This window comes from Saimiri boliviensis, chromosome 11, assembly GCF_048565385.1.
Source record: "Saimiri boliviensis isolate mSaiBol1 chromosome 11, mSaiBol1.pri, whole genome shotgun sequence".
Lineage (NCBI taxonomy): Eukaryota > Metazoa > Chordata > Mammalia > Primates > Cebidae > Saimiri > Saimiri boliviensis.
This window is the reverse complement of record NC_133459.1, coordinates 100533019-100553483: the sequence shown is the minus strand read 5'-3', so window position 1 is coordinate 100553483 and position 20465 is coordinate 100533019. Positions and strand designations below refer to the sequence as shown.

At 34.4% G+C, this 20465-nt stretch overlaps 1 protein-coding gene across 8 annotated transcripts in view; it reads left to right on the top strand.

The window, feature by feature from the left end:
• CEPT1 (choline/ethanolamine phosphotransferase 1) overlaps positions 1-20465 on the top strand; it is a 45962-nt gene extending 25497 nt beyond the window's left edge. For 7 of the 8 annotated variants that reach the window (XM_074381268.1, XM_039460788.2, XM_074381263.1 and 4 more), the window contains 5 exons: positions 10221-10305; positions 17666-17797; positions 18286-18444; positions 18939-19064; positions 19663-20465. In XM_074381268.1, the coding sequence (XP_074237369.1) occupies positions 10221-10305; positions 17666-17797; positions 18286-18444; positions 18939-19064; positions 19663-19782 (622 nt within the window). In that variant the 3' untranslated portion in view covers positions 19783-20465. Of the gene's footprint in view, positions 1-2669; positions 2755-10220; positions 10306-17665; positions 17798-18285; positions 18445-18938; positions 19065-19662 lie in introns of all 8 variants that reach the window. The other variant, XM_074381264.1, reaches the window with a different exon arrangement.

Here is a 20465-nt window from a genome sequence, read left to right as displayed (position 1 = left end):
GGTAAATATGAATCAAAACTCATTTATCAACATTTGCAAAATACTCTTTAAGATGCTTAATAATTATACTAAATGAGAGAGTTTACATTTAAAGGCCTGAACCCTCTATATTAGTTTGTTTGTTTTTTTGTTTTTTTTTGAGACGGAGTCTCACTCCGTCACCTAGGCTGGAGTGCAGTGGTGTGATCTCAGCTCACTGCAACCTCCACTTCCTGGCTTCAAGCTATTCTCCTGCCTCAGCCTCCTGAGTAGGTGGGACTACGGGCATGTGCCACCATGCCCCGCTAATTCTTTGTATTTTTAGTAGAGACAGGGTTAGACTGTACTAGCCAGGATGGTCTCTATCTTCTGACCTCATGATTCCCCCACCTCGGCCTCCCAACGTGCTGGGATTATAGGCATGAGCCACCATGCCCGGCCTATATTAGGTATTTTAAAGTATATAACTTAACAGCTGTATATATAGAATCATTTCTATAAATTAAGTGCTCAGAAATCCTAATCAGTCTTTAATAAAACTACTTACACAAAACATCAGTCCTAAAAAAAAAAAAAAAAAAAAAAAAAAACTATGCTGTAAAGGTGGAACTCACTTAAATTTATCATTTCAGGAACAAAATACTCTTCAATAATGTTTTCCAAGAGAAAAATGAAATAGTAAATTGAACTTGAGCCAATATTTGTTGGCTCAAATGTTAATCTCTAAGTTATCTTTTTTATATATCAGCTTGGGCAAGGCTCGTAACTTTCATGGACCTCATTTCCTAACTTGTGAAATAAGCTTTAGATTAGATGACCTACAAGGTTCATTCTGTTAATAAAGTTTATGAGCCTCTAACTCTACACAGATATTATTACAAGTGTTCATATTCATAATTATAGTAGGCAGAGTATTGATCTTCACTTTTATTACATTTTTCAGCTCATGATGCTAAAGTTTCACGTTTACATTAGCTAAAAACCCTGTCACCAAATGTTTATTTCTATGTAAGTAAGTAGCTTTCCCCTCTTTCTTTTCTATAGTTAAATGAAAAAAGTTAATAGGGTATATATTCCACTAAGTAGTCTGACAAATTTAGTTCATCTTTTTATTCAGGTAATTTTTAAAGAATAATTATTTGAAGACCTCTTGATAATAAAACTGTTGTTTGTTAATGTATAATCCACTTTCTATGGATTAAGAATTTGGAAACTGGCCGGGCGCGATGGCTCAAGCCTGTAATCCCAGCACTTTGGGAGGCCAAGGCGGGTGGATCACGAGGTCAAGAGATCGAGACCATCCTGGTCAACAAGGTGAAACCCCGTCTCTACTAAAAATACAAAAAATTAGCTGGGCATGGTGGCGCGTGCCTGTAATCCCAGCTACTCAGGAGGCTGAGGCAGGAGAATTGCCTGAACCCAGGAGGCAGAGGTTGTGGTGAGCCGAGATCGCACCATTGCACTCCAGCCTGGGTAACAAGAGCGAAACTCCGTCTCAAAAAAAAAAAAAAAAAAGAATTTGGAAACTTTCTCATACCTGTGTAGAATCTGTTTATCTTTAAATGCCTAATACTTATCACATGAATTATTAAATACCAGAGATTTTCCTTCCGGTTTCCAGTTTCCCTGTGTAGCCTTTTTTCCAGCAGTGATTTTTTCATTTGGACCTCAGCTCTGTTCACTTAATTTTTTTAATCAATTGTCATAGATGATGTCCTAAATCAACCATTTTTATTAATGTAAAACCTAGATTGCAATTTGGCCTCTCAGATCACCAGGTAAAATCATGGACATCGTACTATCTTATTAGCATTTCTCAGTTCTTAATTTTTATTTAAGTAGTTTTTATTTATAGTTTAGTCTGTACTGCTACTTTTTTTGTGTTATTATCTGTGTTTCCAAACTTTTTAAGTGATTGAACTGGATGTTCTACTTATTTTTATTACTAGTAAACTAATCCAAGGTAGTAGAGTATTATAATGCTGGTGTGGAATTAGGGAAGAGAAAGAGGAAGCAGGAAAAGTTCTGGACTATAGATGATCAGGAAATAGGATAAGGAGATGGCCAATTTGATTTTTGCTCTAACCATATCCAAAGAGAAGTTATTCTTGATTAGATTCTTTCCCACTTACCCTTTCCACATATGTGCTAGTTTTTGTTGTTGTTGTTTGTTTGTTTGTTTGTTTTTTGAGATAGCAGGGTAGGGATGTGATGAGGCTTGGGACAGTGAAGGAGGACGAGATGAATTAGTCGTTTTTCAAAATGTACATTGGGTCTTCTAAAAAGAATTCCTATCTACAGGGAAGTCTAGATCGGTTCTGGTGCTAAAGGGATTTATGTCATAGTGTAATTATTTGGCAAGTAGTATTCACCACTCCTAGGTAATTAGAGTTGATTCTGTGTTGTGGTAGTACTGTTTCCAGCTGCCTACTTAAAAGTCATTTTTTCGGTATATTACAGTCTTAACTTTTTTTAACTTTTCTTCTATTTTGAGTTGGATAAGAACTATGTATGTATGTATGTATGTCTAGGATAGTATAGTACTGTATAAATTGTATCATTCCATCTTTAGGTGTCTTTGTAAGAATAATGCTACTTTTAAAATCTATTTTTGTTACTTTTGTTAGTAGGGCTCTTTAGCAAAAGTTCTGAGTAAAGTTATTTTGAAATGTTTGTTTCCTTATGCATAGATTCGATGTTACAGAGTCCCAGATCATAATTATAATATGCCAGCTTCTCACAGGAACCATGGGGCCTTGGTTCTGGAACTTCACGGTAACTGCTAGAATATTCATGCTATCTGATGTACAATGGTGTGAACTCAATAAAGACAGCACCTTTGTCATGCACAGAGTAATTAAAACATGAAAAATCAAAAGTCTTCCTGTTGGTATGTCACAAACAGGTTATTAGAAAACATAATTTTAATACATAATAGGGCAATAAAAATCCACCCTATTAAATAAAATTTTTGAAAAGTGGTATTTCTGGTGATTTGATGCTAAAGCCAATTCTCTCTTCTGTTTGCCTATTGTGCCTAATATTTTCATTCTGTATACTATTTTTTAAAACATACCTTTCCACCAGTAAAGAGAATTTTTAATATATATATATTTTGAAAACAGAATAAAGCAAGCAGAGTTTTTCTTAGGTAAGAAACTTGAGATCATCCTATATTAATGTAGGAAAGATTCTGCTTATTCTGTTAACTTCTTTAGCATACCCTTTAAGCAGTCTAGTACTAGTTCTTCTGCTTGAGTTTACAGCAATCTTGGTGTTATAAAATATTTATGCTGGAAGCTATTCTCATTTCTGTTTGTTTTGCTTAATGTTTTTCTCTCTTATTTGTGCTTTTGAAACTAAATATCCTTAGCTTTTCATGTCTCTATAGTCATTCTTTGAATACTTTCCTTTTAGTTTTTTTTTCCGTTCAGTAGATACACAGTTCTCTAATGTGCTGTTAAAGGTAATATTCTCATTTTCCTCTTTTTTTTTTTTTTAATTGAGACATGGTCTCACTCTGTTACCTATGGCATAGTCATAGCTCACTGCAGCCTTGAAGTACTCTTCCTACCTCACCTTTCTGAGTAGCCAGGATTACAGGTGCACCGTCACACCTGGCTATTTTTTAAATTTTTTTTGTGTTGCCTAGGATGGTCTTGAACTCCTGACCTCAAGCAGTATTGCCACCTCAGCCTTCCAAATACGGGAGCTACAGGCATGAGCCAGTGCATTCACCCTTCTTTTTCTTATAACTGCAAATTTGACTTTATGACTTTTAAAAACCATATTAGGAAATGTTTTCCCAGTAAGATATTCCATAATCATTCACACTTTAGCATAAGAAAAAATAGAGCTTAGATTAAATTTATTTGGCAGTTCAGAGAACGTTGGGGAACTGTTGATATGAAAACCTGACAGATGATAATACAAGGGTGCATTAGGTTTCCTACATTAGATCTCTTGTCCTAAAAAAAAAAAAAAAAGAATTGTAAACATTTTAATATTGCTTCAATAATATAGAAATACCGAATTCCTTGTTGGCCCAGTTCTTTCTGAGAAGTAAATTGCAGTGTTGTAAATCCAGTTATTCAGTAGCTGTAATGATGGCCTTGAGGACAAAGTCATAGTAAGGGATATTCTGCATCTTTTTTCAAAATAACTTTGGAATGTGGAGAATACAGGTGTCCCTCTGTATCTGTGGGGAATTGGTTCCAAGATCTGCAAATACCAGAATCCAGGAATGCTCAAGTTACTGATAAAAGATGATGTAGTATTTGTATATAACCTATACACAACTTCCTGTATACTTCAAGTTATTCTATGTTATTTATACCTCACACAATGTAAATGCCAAGTAAATAGTTGTTATACTGTAATGTTTAGGGAATAATGACAAGGAAAAAGTCTGTACATGTTCAGTACAAACACAGCTTTTTTTAATTAATATTTTTCATTCGTGGTTTGTATCATTCATGGATGCACAACCTACAGATACAGAGGGCCAACTGAAGTGTATCTTTAGCCCTCCTTTACCCTTATACTGTCTTCTGGTACTTTCTCCAAAGACCTGTAGCTTTATGCTTATTGTAGCTGTCTAGATTTATAATTTTTGATAGCTCATTTTTTATTATTGTTGATTATACTCAGCAAAGGTCTTTTCTACCAGTGTTCTTAATGAAATTAACAGTCAGAATATTGACTGTTACCTACTTTCACCTTGTTTGTCTATGATAACAAAGTATCCTATATTTATAGATCCCTTTCTGTTAAAATATTTATGGAAACTAATGCATTTTAACATCATAAAAAATATTTTCAAAATGTTTTCTCCATATATACTGTCTTTTCTTTTATCAGTTGCTAACTTGCAGAGGTTTTTTTTTTTTTTTGCTTTTAATACTTATTGCTTAAACTGATTTGATAATTAAAATGAAATTGTCAAATGTACTCTTTTTTTAATGAAGTTTGGAAAAAAAAACTTCAGAAAGAATTATCCTTAATGATTTGTTTCTAAATTAATTTGATTTATTAGCATGTAATTTATCCATAAGCTATTTCCTGTTGTATTCTAGCATTTTTCGTAAAAATGTATTAGAATACAGAAGCAACATCCTGAAATACGGAGACGTCTTAGCATTAGCAAAGTTGAAAACTTAGGACATATGTTTGCCCCAGTGGGTTGATAGACTGAAAATTAAAAGAGTTTTAGCACTGCATAGGAACAACACTCTGCTTTCTTTTCATGGTTCTACCTCTTATTTTCTCTGTAACCTTGGAAAAGTCACTTGACCTTTCTAAATGTCCTTATCTACAAAATGGTGATATTTCCTACCTCCGAGGGTAGTTGTGAAGATTAAAAGCGTTAAGAATGTAATATGCTTACTGCAGTGCTAAGCATATAGTAAGTCTGCGTTATTATTATATTAAGGCCTGTGTTAACTGACTCCCAATAGTTGGCAAATTTTTTATTGTGCCAGTTAGAAAGAATAAGTTCATGATACCTTTATTTAACTCAAAGATTGTGAGAGGATTCTCCTTTCGGATCTTATTGTTTTCAAAGGTGATAAAGATAGACTGCCCCTTAAATTTGAGACCTATACTCTAGTTCTTCTTATAATAGAGGACTTGTTCTATTCTAGCCTTTGGCCATATTTTTCTCTTACTCAGAGTTATTCAATGGGCTTTTCCCTTTAGTCTTCTCAGAAAGTCTGAAGATCCAGATAGTCATTCATGTGGTAGGTAATATGTTTTTAATAATTAAGCTTATTTTAAAAATGTACATGTCTTGTTGGCTGTTTTCCCAATTTGTAATATTTGAATTAAAAATACTTCCAAGTTATTGCTCAGCTGTATGATTAATGTTATTTAACATTAAACTTACTATGTCCAGTTTGTCCCTTACCAAGGGTAGAAAGTAAAATATTCAAAGTCAGTGTATTGAAGTTCTAGGCTAATCTTTATTTCAGTCCATCAATAGTTCACCCCACCTATGATATTTCCAGTAGAGTCTATAATAAATGTCATGCTCTGGTTATCCATAAGTTACCTAGAGCTTCAGATCCATTTATAGATAATTACAAATCTGGAGCTAACAGCAATCTAATCCTTGCGTAGGAATCTAGATATCTTCAAATAGATGTTTTTTTTTTTTAAACAAAATCTTTCTTTTTAACAATAGCTCACAGGTCGAATTGTATAAATCGGGGATTCTTTGACATTGTGAATTTATCCCTACTGCATATTCTGTGTTAACTAAACTAATAGAAACAATTGTGTTGCCAAATTACAGCACAATTATATTTACTATTTATAGTTTAGCGAAAATACTTATGTTTACAAAATAACTGCAGGTATATCTTTGAAATGCATATGGCACGTATAGAACAACAATAAATTAGATTGTTCCTGATTTTAGAGGGAAAAGACATTAAAAATTCGTGGGAAAGATGATTATTGTGCTTAGCTTTCACAGAATACCATTTAAATCCCTTCACATTCCTCAATTAAAACAGTTCTGGAATTCAAACCAAATGCATTTGTCAGATACTTCTCTGAACACTGATAAACAAAAATAGAAACTTTCAAAATAGAAAATTTTTCATTTTTCATAGTAAGTTATCTTACTTTGAAGTTGTTCTACCCCCTTTGAAAAGCTATTTTGTACTTCTGGTGTAAAAACTGCCTTGATCAGGGAGTTTCCTAAGCTTTTTGTAGTGATGAAGACCTGAGATAGTTACTCCAACTAAAGAGATGCTCTGTTCCCTTGTTTAAAAGTTTAAATTATTCATATTCATTTAGTACACTTTATCTCTCTTAATCAGTAAACCGTTAGGGTGTTGTAAGGAATGATTGGCCTAAAGTTTATTATGGGCGTTGAAGGTTATTTTGATCTCAGACTTTCACATTTATAGCTTCCCCATCAGATGAATGGTTTGCTTCTTTTTATTTATTTTTCGTGACAGCCATCAGAACAGTGTTTGTTTCTGGCTTGTCATAGTAATTTAAGTGTGTCCTGATGAGAATATTTATTATGGGTTATCCCCAGTAATTAGAATTCTTTTTTGTCTTTTGACAACCTGTATTTAAATAAAGTAGAAATGGGAAATTATTATTACTATCATCATTATTATTATTTTGAGACTGAGGTTTGTTCTTGTTGCCCAGGCTAGAGTGCAATGGTGCAATCTTGGCTCACCACAGCTTCCACCTCCCGAGTTCAAGTGATTCTCCTCCCTCAGCCTTCCGAGTAACTGGGATTACATGCATGTGCCACCACACCCAGCCAATTTTGTATTTTTAGTAGTAATGGGGTTTCTTCATGTTGGTCAGGCTGGTCTCGAACTCCCGACCTCAGGTGATCCACCTGCGTTGGCCTCCCAAAGTGCTAGGTGGTGTGAGCCCCCGTGCCTGGCCAGGAAATTACTTTAAAACAGCACCAGTTAAGATGTTGATATACCTTTATAGGTATAGAAAATTGTGCTTGATATCATTTAATTTTCTCCCTCTACAACTTTAGGCTATAGAAATCTAATGCTACACATAAGAGATTTGTTTTCCCATATGTTTTGTTAAAAAATCACTGGTGTTTGATTGCTCTTTGACCACATACCCCATGTGTCTTAAAGGGTTTTTTGGTTTTGTTTTTTGTTATTTTTTTCTTGGTGTGGTAGCAGTGGACAGTTTCTTCATTTTGGTTTTGAGGGAATAGTCCCAACACTTGAGGATATTACCACTGATGATTCTCCATTTTTAAAATAGTAGTAACAATAAAAAGGAAGTGATTACAGGCATGCCAAATTCCTGCCTTTATATAATATTCTGTCCTCTAAATAACTGTGTGTTTCCTGTATGGCCTAAAAGATTAAAATGAGCCTCTTTCTAGTATTGTTAGAGTAAATTGAGCTCATACTGAGAGACTTCTTAGTGGAAAGGTGGAAGAATGGATTGTCATGTAACTAGCTCTCTTCTAAACAGAATCATAAATTCTTGTTTATCATTTCTGCCACTTGTCCCTCTTAGCTTGCTTTAGTTCCCATCCCTGGGAATGACTTTGCACTGCATGCACGCTTTTCACTGACAGTCAAGAGTAGAACCACACTTTCAGGAGTGATGATAGGCAGGTCTCATGATTCAGAGCAGAAGATTCTCATCCTGGTGTTCAGAGTATTCTTCTAAATCAGATAAGCAAATAAGAAAATATATTCTTAACTAACTACCAACTGGTAAGTAAGTTTTCCCTGGCCCTCTCTTCATAACAGTAAGGCATTATTCATCTAAATACAATATCAGCATTAGAATGGTTAAGAAAATTCTGTCTTTGAAAGTTTCAAATGGCTATTCTATAAAAGTTGCCCTAAGAATCCCAATTTGAGACTTTGTAAAGATCTTTCATGTTTCCTATTCTCTTTTATATTCATCCATGGTACAAAGATTAATTGCATGAGGTTCCCTCCACTTTTATTTTGTAATTTTATACTTCTGGCCCTTCCCCTTCCAAAAGGCTACTTCATATATCCAGCAAAATGTTCTAAGATGTCTACCCTCCTCCACCCAAGACAGAATCGATCATCTTTGATACCTACCTGCTTAGTCTCCTGAATCTGCTACTGTGTGTAATTCCCCTTATTGGCAACACCACTCACCAGGTCAGCTCTACAGATTATTTTTAGCCTAATTCAGTCCATTTTTAAAAATAAATGTGTTTATCAAGATAACTACATCACTATATGTTTGCAGCTAAATAAGCTTCTGTTTAAAAAACATTCTTGGGCAAACAAAGGCCCGTGTTTTTTAGTTGCAAGAGACTAGTTTCCACCCAGTTATTTATCACAGCATGACAGCTTATGTATCTTAAACTCACATTACAGATTATCTGCTTTACATATTTTTAGAAATGAGGGCTCTGTTCTGGGAATTGAATCCCTTTGCTGTTGTTACCTACTTTTCTTAGACTAATTACTTTTAATAGATAAATTACTCACTTTGTTGAAATACTAGCATTATAGAAAAATACACAGCAAAAAGTCTCCTCATTCTTATCTCCCATCTCCCTAGTTCCCATACCGTACTCTCCAATAGGTACCCCTTATTCTTAGTTTGTAATGTATCCTTCCAGAAATTTGTTATGCAGTTATTGGCAAAAATAAAAGTGGAATATTATTTGTCTCTTTTTTACACAAAAAAATAGTGTCTGTGCACATTCTGCAACTTTTTTTCACTTACTATATCTTTGCTGCTTTTATATCAGTATATAGAGAGCTGCCCTACTCTTTTTAAAAGCTGCAAGAATTCTATTTTATGGAAGTACCATAATTTATGTAACTACTTCCTCTGAGGGAATTTTTTTAAATTATGCTATTATAAATCTGTAGTGAATAACCTTGTACAAACATCACTTTGTGCAAGCATATCTGTAGGGTAAGTTCTCAAAATTAGAAAGCATTTGAATCCAGTAATCTAAGAATGATAATCACAAAATTGTAGAAAGTGCTAGCTGACAGAAGTAAAGAAAAACCAGCATATGTTTTGCTTCTCGATCTTTTTGCCCATGTTCTTTTTTTCACACTTTCAGGCTTCTAATTTCTGCTGCCCTGTTTTTGCATGAGATTTGTCTCTTCTTGACTGTAAAATTATTTTCAGCAACTCCAAAGCTAATTCTTGGCTGCTTTCAGTATCTTCTTTGCAGAAGTCTTAGTAGTTAACCTAGTAAGAATAAGAATTTGAGAATTGGATGAGATTTTTTTTTCACACCTATACAATGATAGACATTAAATGAATATATCTAAAGAGCAGTAAGTTGTACAAAGTCTCAGTCATTTATGTTACTTTAGTTAAAGCTCACCATTTATTTCAAGATTTCATATTTTATAGCAGTGCAATGTATTTCTCTGCTTGATACTCAAAATTTAGTACCTCCTCAATTTTTTTTTCTTTTCTTTTTTTTTTTGGTGGGAAAGGTTAACGTATGGTTTCAACCCAACTTCAGTGAGTCAGAAATTTCCTTTGGAAAGGAGGGGTTTTTATTGCTCTTCGAAATTCATCAAATTAAATTAAAAGGCTTTGGATTTTATATGATTTTGCTCATAACAAATTTTTGACACCTCCTTTTCCCCTTTCCTCAATATTTGAGATGTTTTTTTTCTATTGTGCATGATAGAGGAATGCTGCTAAGCTTGCAAGTGATTAACTTAAAATTGTTGTGAGTAATTCTGCTCTTTTGGCTTTTTGTACCTAATCAGAATTGATGTGACTGAAGTGCAAATCTTCATAATAATCATGCATTTGCTGGCAGTGATTGGAGGACCACCTTTTTGGCAATCTATGGTAACTTTGTTCACATTGTATATCCCATGTCATGCATGTTGTCTTTTGCTTGTGTTTCCTAATATGGGATAATCAAGTTAAAGGGTAATGTGTGCAATTCTTTTATTTTTTCTGAAAAATGAAAAGTCATAGCAGTGTCAGAACACAACTTCTCTTTAGAGCATCGTATATTTTACTACTTGGAGTTAAGTGGAACTTTAAGACTATTCCAGAGCTGTTATTTTTAAAGACCATTGAGAATCTGAATTAGTATTGTCATCCCATTTTACAGATGAGGAAACAGCAGATAATATAACAAGCATCTGCTTGATACTCAAAATTTATTTTGACAAGATTAAATTAGACCTTTTATTCTGTTTCTTAACTACGTGAGTCTACTAGTTTGTCATATACCTAAAACTGAATAACAAATTTGAGATTGTAAGTTAACTCTGGCTACAAAACAGGATAATGCCTGTTGAATGAAATCAGTGCCATGGGATTGTTTAAACAAGGTTGGACCTTGATTTCCAGGTCTACCTGAAATGTAGCCACTCCTACAAAAACAGATTCTTTTCCACAAACCTCTGAGGTAGGGAGTAAAATATGGGGGCCGAGAACACAAGCTCTGGAACCAGACTTTGTGCATTTGACCCAGGCTCCACTGCCAACTGTGTGAACCTAATGTGTCGTATAACTTTCTCTGGCTTAGTTTCCTCCTCTGTAAAATGAGGTCATTGATAGTACCTGCCTAATAAAGTTATTTTGTGCATTAAATGAGTTAATATATTGTGTAAAGCACTTAGAATAGTGCCTGTCAAGTAATAAGCACTCGATAAAAGTTGTTGTTGCTCTTACAGGTTTAACATATACTTTCATATTTGGGTTGTCATAGTTTGTACTCCCCTGGTCATCGGTTAACTCTCAATCACTACTGTCACCCCTTCAAATACAGTATTAATCATTCATTTGGTGAAATCTTACCAAAAAAATAATTTACTAGACCTAAATTAATGTAATTCTTAAAAATCAGATTAATTTTAAAGTATAAGGGAAATTTACTGCGCAACATTTTCCCCTTACCTAACTCACTTTAGGATGGCAAATTAGGTACTTGAGGAAGTGTAATTGATAAACTGCCCGAAGTATTTATTGCTAGAAATAAATTGTTAAGTATCTTTTTGTTGGGAAGGTGAGACTGTGAGGGGCGAGGAGATGAAGGAATAAAAATAATCCACAGTCAACTGGGAAAATTCTGAAACTATTCAGTATGTACATAATACCATTTATTTATATATCTTAGATTTCAATATAGAGGCTCTATTGCCTTTTGAGACTAATGTATAGGAAATATGAATTTTATTACTTTTGCTCTTCAGTAGATTAGGTTTTTTTTAAATAAAAATTTTGCCTTATAGGAAGGAAAGAATAGTTTTTGTTTTCCTTAAACCAGATCATAAAGCCTAAAGCTTATCCCGTTCCAACTTAAAGTTTTTATATCCCTTGACTACATTGATTATTATTTTTATAAGCCTTGTATACCAAAATTTTCCCTTCAAAATTATCTATAATATCTTGTACGTAAAGTTTCACCAGATCAGTATCCAAAAAGTGGGATTTTTGGCTTGATTACTTGAAAACAAGGCAGTGTTTGGTTTATACAGGGTAAGTATCCCTTGTCTAAAATTCTTAGGACAGGTATTTCAGATTTCAGATGTTTTCAGATTTTACAATATTTGCATATACATAATGAGATATCTTGGCATCTCGAGATACTAAGTCCAAACATGAAATTTATTTTCATGTACACCTTATACATATTGCCTAAAGGTAATTTTATACAATATTTTAAATTTCTGCATGAAACAAAGTTTGTGTGTATTGAACCATCAGAAAGCAAAAGTGTTTCTATCTCAGCCATCCATGCGGATAATCTGTGGTTTGGCATCACTAACTCTGAATTTACATACTACTGTTCGGCAATCATTTTCTAATACTTATTCACACATAGATATATTTAGCAAAAAAATAAGACGTCATTAATACAGTGAAAAGATAATGTGTTCAGGTAGCGAAGTGGCACAGTAGCATCACCAGAATACCTGTGTGTTATCACTGTTAACCAAAAAATATCTGCAGGACTTTTTGACATTTTCAACAATATCTTTATACCACAAAGCAGAGAATAAGCAAAAAACAAAAACAAAATTAAAAAGCAGTAATGTACTTAGTTCTTGGCCCCATGTCAGGCATTGTGGAGAACCTGTTGTTGCGATGTCCTGCCTGCACAATGCCGTTTTATTAACCTTTGTGGGTATACTTAACGTGATAGGATATGGGTCTGTGCAAAAAAAATAGATCACAACTGAAGGGAGCTGGGATGGTCATTTTTCCCTTGGAGATGCTGAATAAACTTCTGTGCACCTACCGTTTGACTTCGACCTGTCACATAAGATCAAATGTGGAATTTTCCACTTGTGGTGTCACATTGGCACTCAAGTTTTAGAATTTGTAACATTTTAGATTTCGGATTTTCAGATTAGGGATGCTCAACTTGTGTGCCTAATTATTTTTTATAAATATGGAAATGCATAAAACATTGTAAATGAAGTTGTCTGTACACATTATACACATATCCGTATTTCTTAGATGATGCCTGATAGTAAATTTCTTCAGGTATAGTTTTTACCATTTTCCATTAGGATTTACACATATAATCTACACATATCCATAGTCTGTATAATTTTTTTCTTTCATAAAAATCAAATGTTTTGTCCTATTTTGTAATTAACATAACCATCCTATTATCTGAGGAAGTCTCAGATTCACAACTGAAATGGAGTTCCCAGACCCAGTAACCTAGCAATCTAATTCCAGGATTAGTGAGCTTAGGTTTCATCAGGGAAACAGATTCTCCCCGTCCCTTCATCCTGTTGTTAGCACATTGGTCCTACTATTAGCATCTTTAAACTAAAAGGGAACAACCTGACTTCTCTGGTGCTGTATTTGGAGACTTAGTGAAATACTCTGTTTTTTCTTTTTTAGCAACTCCCAAAACAGATTCCCATAATTGACCTCAGATCACTATATTATTTTTTTCTTTTTACTTAGCATTATGGGTTCATTACCAAATATGCTGTTTTGAATTGCATTACATTAGTAAAGGAACAATTACTACATATTGAGCTCTCATTTACTTGTGTGCCAAATGGAGAAATGATACTTACCTAGGGCTCAGGTATGAAATTTACATCTCTTCTAAGATTCAGGCCATAAAATGGAAATTGCTTTCCAAATCCTCATTAAATTAAAAGGCTTTTACTGAAACTTAGAAAGCAAGTTTATGGTCAGAACAAATAAAAACAGTGCAAATGTCTTCATTAAGGCTGATTCCAGAAGATCAGCTATTTTGTAAAGGTAAGTAATTTGCATCTATTACATATGGAGTGCCTATTCTTTGCCTATTTTTTTTCCCCAAAGAGATAAGTTTTTACTAAAGGTTATAGTTAATGTTGTTATTGTTATTGTTTTTCTTTTTCTTTCCAAAGGAAAGAAATTGTCTTCATGCCTAAAAGTCAGTGCTTGTTTTATACTTTGCAAGAAACAAAAAGCATATTTTTGTTTGTTGCTTCCCGAAAAGACATTCCTTTTAGAATGTCTTGGATCTATCTTCTATCATATCACTCTTTAAAAAAAGGAAAAGAATATGTTCTTACTTTGGAAGAGACTTACATATAACCAACTCATGGTTACTTTTACTTATGTTTGATTCTTTGAAATGTAGTAATTGATCAAATTATATTAAGCCACAAGGGACTTTCTGGAATTCAGTTAAGGCAACTAGGTGAGTGTTACTACAGTTTCAGGATTCATTTGGTCAGAGTGAAGACTATGTAGTATAAATTGATTATATCTCATTCTTGAACTATAAGACTTTAAAATGCCTTTACACTTAAATAAATCTGATATGTTCATTTTCCTTGGTGGACACTATAATTATGTTAACACTTGCTGTATTTTGGTGGAGTTCATTTACATTAAAATGATTGACAAACAGGTGTTCCCACATTCTTTGGAAGAAAGTGTCTAATCTCAAAATGACACTTTTTATTTCTGCTCTGATTTACAAAGCCTGTAAGAACATTTTATCATGCTTATAAGAAAACTAGTCAAAGTTTACTAACTGATATTCTGCATTAATACAAACTGTTGAACCAAAACTTCACCATTGTAATATGATAAAGATACTGATAATTTAAGATTTTCTTTTTTTTTAATCTCCAACCTTTTTAAAAGTGAATTATATTACATTGTTATTTGGATGCATACCTTCGTGTCAGGAGTTTTCTCCTGGCTATACGACAGACACCATGACCCAAAGGAAATCTTACTCTTCCCAACTCTTGAAAACTATTGAAACTTCAAGCAGGCCTGACATAAAGATGTCTTTGGTATAGCTCTTTGGCTGTTTGTTTCTAAAGTGTGGATGCACTTTGGCCACCTTTGATGAGTTCCAAGATGATGACAGAAAAAAAGGTTGGGAAAGACAGAATGTCCCCGTCCTTTGTGACTTGGGGGAAAGACAGAATATGCCACCCTCCTTGATCTTGAGTGTGTGGTGAGAATGGCAACACTTTGTGTTTTTTTATAAGTAGTGCCAATTTTTAAAGGATCACCTGGTGAGGCGTGAAATTCCTTTGACTCGAGCTTTCCCTTCACTTTGCCTTGTATTTTCTTGATAGATAACTTTCTTTTTCATTGCTAATGTGGGGGCAAGATGTTTCTTCATGCTCTCCCAAAGCAGAGTTCTACATAGAAAGTAAAAAAAAAGGGGGTGGGGAGGAGATCTCAGTCTTCATTCAACAAATGTGTGTTGAGCACCTACAGTAACCAGGGCTGTAGAGAAAATATAAAATCAGTTCAAACAAAATCCCATACTTAGGAGCTTATGTTTTGGTGTATATAGGTAACATATATGACAGAAGTGATGAAAACCTTAAGAATTTACGATACTTTGCTTCTAGGTCAATAGCTTGCTTCCTTACTTTGTGATCCAAGCCATGTACTAATTTTTCTGGCTTTTCTCATGTTTGTGTTTATTATTCTTTCAAAAGGCAACTGTTTTTATGATCCCAAAACAATTTCACCAAGGTGTAAATACAATTAAGACTCTCATTCAGTTCATTTATGACATAGATGACTATTACACAAAGATGGTATTCATTTAGTACCCTGGCCCTAATACAGGGCTGCCCCTGTAATAGAGTAATGCTTTGCTTCTTTTGGAATCTGAGAAAAGTATAGTATTTTCCCCTTTGCCAGAGTGATCCTTTGTCTCTATGGAGTCAAAAGTGGGAGGGGTGGTAAGAGAGGCTGGGAACCAGGAAACTAGCCATAGTATTGAGTTTCAGCCATGTGCGTCAGATTGAGAATATAATCTCCCTAGTTTATTGAACAAGAGCAGAAAAATATCTTGGAGTTCAAAGCAACCATGTTGTTGATTTTCTTTGTTACTGAAAACAGGTTTTGAACTTAGACTGTAGTGGTTGGAGATTTAGGGACAGAGGATGACCATTTAGGATACTCCATAAAGTTTAGGACTTGACTTTTAGGTTGATCTATTTAATTTTATAAAATTTAACACTGCTACAGTACAACTTAAACTTGAACATTTTCTTTTAATGTTTTTAGAGCAGCATTTTTGCAAGAGGTAATAGAGTTATGCAAATGAAGTGAGTTGTTGAGAGTTTTGAAGAAATGAAATATGCAAACATTAAGATTTAGATCAGGTGTCCCCAAACTTTTTACACAGGGGGCCAGTTCACTGTCCCTCAGACCGTTGGAGGGCCACCACATACTGTGCTCCTCTCACTGACCACCAATGAAAGAGGTGCCCCTTCCTGAAGTGCGACGGGGGGCCGGATAAATGGCCTCAGGGGGCCACATGTGGCCCGCGGGCCCATAGTTTGGGGACGCCTGATTTAGATCTACTAATCTTACTGAGGTTTTCTATATACAAAAAAGTAGGAAATGCCACATTTGCTATTTGATTTTTAAAGTGTAGACAGATGACAGCCCTACAAAGTATAAACAGCCCTAATATAAAATGTTTTTATTGTGGCTGGGCATGGTGGCTCACACCTGTAATCCCAGCACTTTGGGAGGCTGAGGCCAGCGGAGCACTTGAGGTCAAGAGTTGGTCAACATGGTAAAACCCCATCCCTGCTAAAAATACAAAAGTTAGCCAGGCGTGGTGGCAGGTGCCTATAATCCCAGCTACTCAGGAGGCTGAGGCAGGAGAATCACTTGAACCCGGGAGGTGGAGGTTGCAGTAAACCAGGATTACACCACTGTACTTCAGCCTGGGCGACAGAGCAAGACTGTATCTCAATTTAAAAAAAAAAAAAAAGAGAGTTTTCATTGTAAGAACTCATGGCTTATTAAACCATTGGGGGCTTTTGAAATCTTGCTTCTATTACTAGACTACGTCATTTATTTTACTGTCGCTTTCTGTTCAATCCATATTGGACAAAATTTGAGACCAAAAAAGCTAAGGGAGGGGTGATAAAAGACAAGACTCTTAAATGATTTTTAAAATTCAGTACAAGTATATTTTATTTTAAATGATGGATATTGTATTTGCAAGATTAAATGCATATCAATCCACTCTCTCTCCCATACTTCAGGTAAATAAATCCACATTTTCAGTATGCTTTATGAATATATTATTCACTTTTCTGAAAAGTACATTTAAATGTTAAAATTTTGAATGCACAATAGTAGAATCTGTTTGAATGTACTTGACCAGTTTTTTCTCCTGCATATGAATGCCTTCTTAGTTGCCCTCTGCTTTTACTACCTGCCTGTATCCTAACAATTTGGAGTTGTGAACACTTCTGAATAGAAATTTTCTATTCTCTACACTCTGCAGATTTTTATATCTAGTTGCAACATTTCTATTATGCTTGATACTTCCTCACAACAGTTATGAATGTTCTACAGATTTAGAGGTATAATTAAAAAGCATACAAAGAAAAAGGCAAGGTACCCTCCTTTTATTAAAAGGCCAGAAGACATTCTGGTTCACTGCTGGGAGACTACTGGGATGCATTAGGTGAATCTAACTTAGCTTGTGACACAAGTTAATAAAGTTGAATCAGTTTTTTTTAAGGTTGATGTCAGAAGTGAGGTTAATTTCTAAATAGTCTCATGTCTTGAGACTTGCTGTATTGCTTATAATGACAAGGAAACTTTTATTACTTTACATATTTCTTACATAGGAGGGAATGGAAAGTTTTGGGGAAAATGAATCAAATATTAGACTGTTTTCTTATTTTAGTTCGTATATGTTTTAATTGTTTTCTCTCTCTACCCATTAAAGATTCCAGTGCTGAATATTCAAATGAAAATTTTTCCTGCACTTTGTACTGTAGCAGGGACCATATTTTCCTGTACAAATTACTTCCGTGTAATCTTCACAGGTGGTGTTGGCAAAAATGGATCAACGATAGCAGTAAGTATGCATTAAGATTTTCAACACTGTTTACTCTAGGACTTGGTTTTGTTGTCACTTTGTTTTTTATTTCAAATATATAACATCATTTAATTTGGAATTTATATTTAGCCTTTAAAGAAACTAATGTTCCAAACTTCAGTTTTATATATACTTACCCACTTTTATATGCTTATGTATGCATACTTTTATGCATACACAAACACACAAACACACTTAATCACATGTTTTTTAAAGCATGAGCTGCTTTGTAAAAATAAGCCTGGTCTTTTAAGTGAAATCTTCAGTTTGTGCCTAATACAATTTATGCTGCTGCTTTTCATTAGCTCTTCTGGTTTGTGATTTATGGAAATTGCTGTATGAAGGTAATTTGTGCCTCTCAGGCACCATGAGGTTCCTGAAAGTTTGAGTTGAACTATTCTGCAGCAGATCCATGTAGTATCTCATGAGTACTGAATACTATTAACTCTTCTCTTCACTCTGTACAGGGAACAAGTGTCCTTTCGCCTTTTCTCCATATTGGATCAGTGATTATATTAGCTGCAATGATCTACAAAAAATCCGCAGTTCAGCTTTTTGAAAAGCATCCCTGTCTTTATATACTGACATTTGGTTTTGTATCTGCTAAAATCACTAATAAGCTTGTGGTAAGCACCTGAATTTTTATTTATTTTGTTTTTCACATTCATCTTATTCTGGTTTTATGGCCATAATTCTGTATCTTTCTAAATGGGTCTAGAGTTTGCTCTCCTCTAATCAGAATCTCTTGATATCAACATGGGAACTATTTTTACTGTTTAGTGAAGCTACAGTTTGAAGTTACTGGAAGTTCTTGGAAAATGTACAATTTCTCACCCTTTTACACTGTTTAATTTGGTTTTTCAGTTTATCTACATTCTTCAGTCTCAATCTGGACACTCAAATTAAGGCTTCTTGTAAAAGTATCTTTTGTAGAGTTAGTTGACATGATATATCCCTTTCTTTCTCAGACACATTTCATGTTGTTGGGTTTTTAGTTTTGGCACTTCAACAGCTATTCCTAAATAATTACTGAAAGTTGATATCTGAGCACAATGTAATTTATTGTGTAGTTCACGATTGTTCTCCTATGAATGCGTACATTATTCTGTTTTATTCATAGGTTGCACACATGACGAAAAGTGAAATGCATTTGCATGACACAGCATTCATAGGTCCAGCACTTTTGTTTCTGGACCAATATTTTAACAGCTTTATTGATGAATATATTGTACTTTGGATTGCCCTGGTAGGTATTGTACTATGTCTTACTTCATGGTTTGAGGGTTTGAAGGTTACTTGTTTTCTTATTTTGATGAGACAGTCATGATAGACAGATCATATAATTGTAATGATTTGGAATGTCAGAAATCCACATAAATGGGGCTATGTGAGAGCTCTGTGGCTTTATGTTTGAGCCTTTTATTTTATTTTATTTTTGCATTAATCTTAATTAGTCCTGCCTACATCAGGCGGGACTCGTAAATTGCAAATTTCTGACTGAGTAAAAAAGCATGAATTGGCATACTACACCCTGTGGGCCCATAGCCTGTTTTGGTAAATACAGTTATTGAAACACAGCCATGGCCATCCATTTATGTATTGTCTGTGGCTGGTTTCGTGCTGCAATGGCAGAGTTAAGCGACAAAGACAATATGGCCCACAAAGCTTGCAATATTTACCATCTGACCTCTAAGAAAGAGTTTGTGTGTGAAGGAAAAAATGCGAGAAAATTGAATTATAGTATAGAGTGGAAGGAGAATCTGCAAAGAGAACAGATTCCACTCCTCTTTACTTCGGGAAACTTAGCCTGAATGAGTGCTGAGAATGTCTCTTTTTATTTCCAGGTTTTCTCTTTCTTTGATTTGATCCGCTACTGTGTCAGTGTTTGCAATCAGATTGCATCTCACCTGCACATACATGTCTTCAGAATCAAGGTCTCTACAGCTCATCCTAATCATCATTAATGACGTAATTCGTACTATATAGTAACACCATGTTTTCTGCAGGAAAGAATCTGAACATATTAAGGAGAATGGGGGTGCATAAGAACAAATATAATTTATAATAATCAATGTTGTGTAACTTTTATTCTTTATTATTGGTAACGCTCCCTAACTATCTTGTGTGAGAATTGGAATTTCAAATCCCATCCTGTAAATTGTATGTTGTCATGCAGGGTTTGGGCCAAGAAAGCATGCAGAAGAAAATGCCATGTGATTGTAATTATCCTGGACTCAGAATAATAATATGTTGGGGAGCTAGATCCCCTGTGGTGGAGAATTCTGATAATTCACTATTTGCAGGCCAAAAGATGATTGCTTTATAATTTTAACAAATCATCATCTGTTAGTAACATCCTTGTTTAGTGTCTTCTCAAGTTTTCTTTACTAAGGCGTTCAGCTTGTGACACAGATACATCCCACTAGCTTATGAGGTGGAACTAGTAATAAAGACCTTGAATTTGGATTGAAAGCTTTCCTATCTTTACATTATTGAGGAAGTCTTTTTTTTTTTTTTTTTTTTTTAATTGGTCAAAAAATGTTCTCTCTCACAGGCTTGGGAAATCCTGTTAGCATGCAGAATAATGTGGTAACTTTGTCAATTTCCCATTTTATTTTTTTAAATAAATATATGATATGAAAGCCAA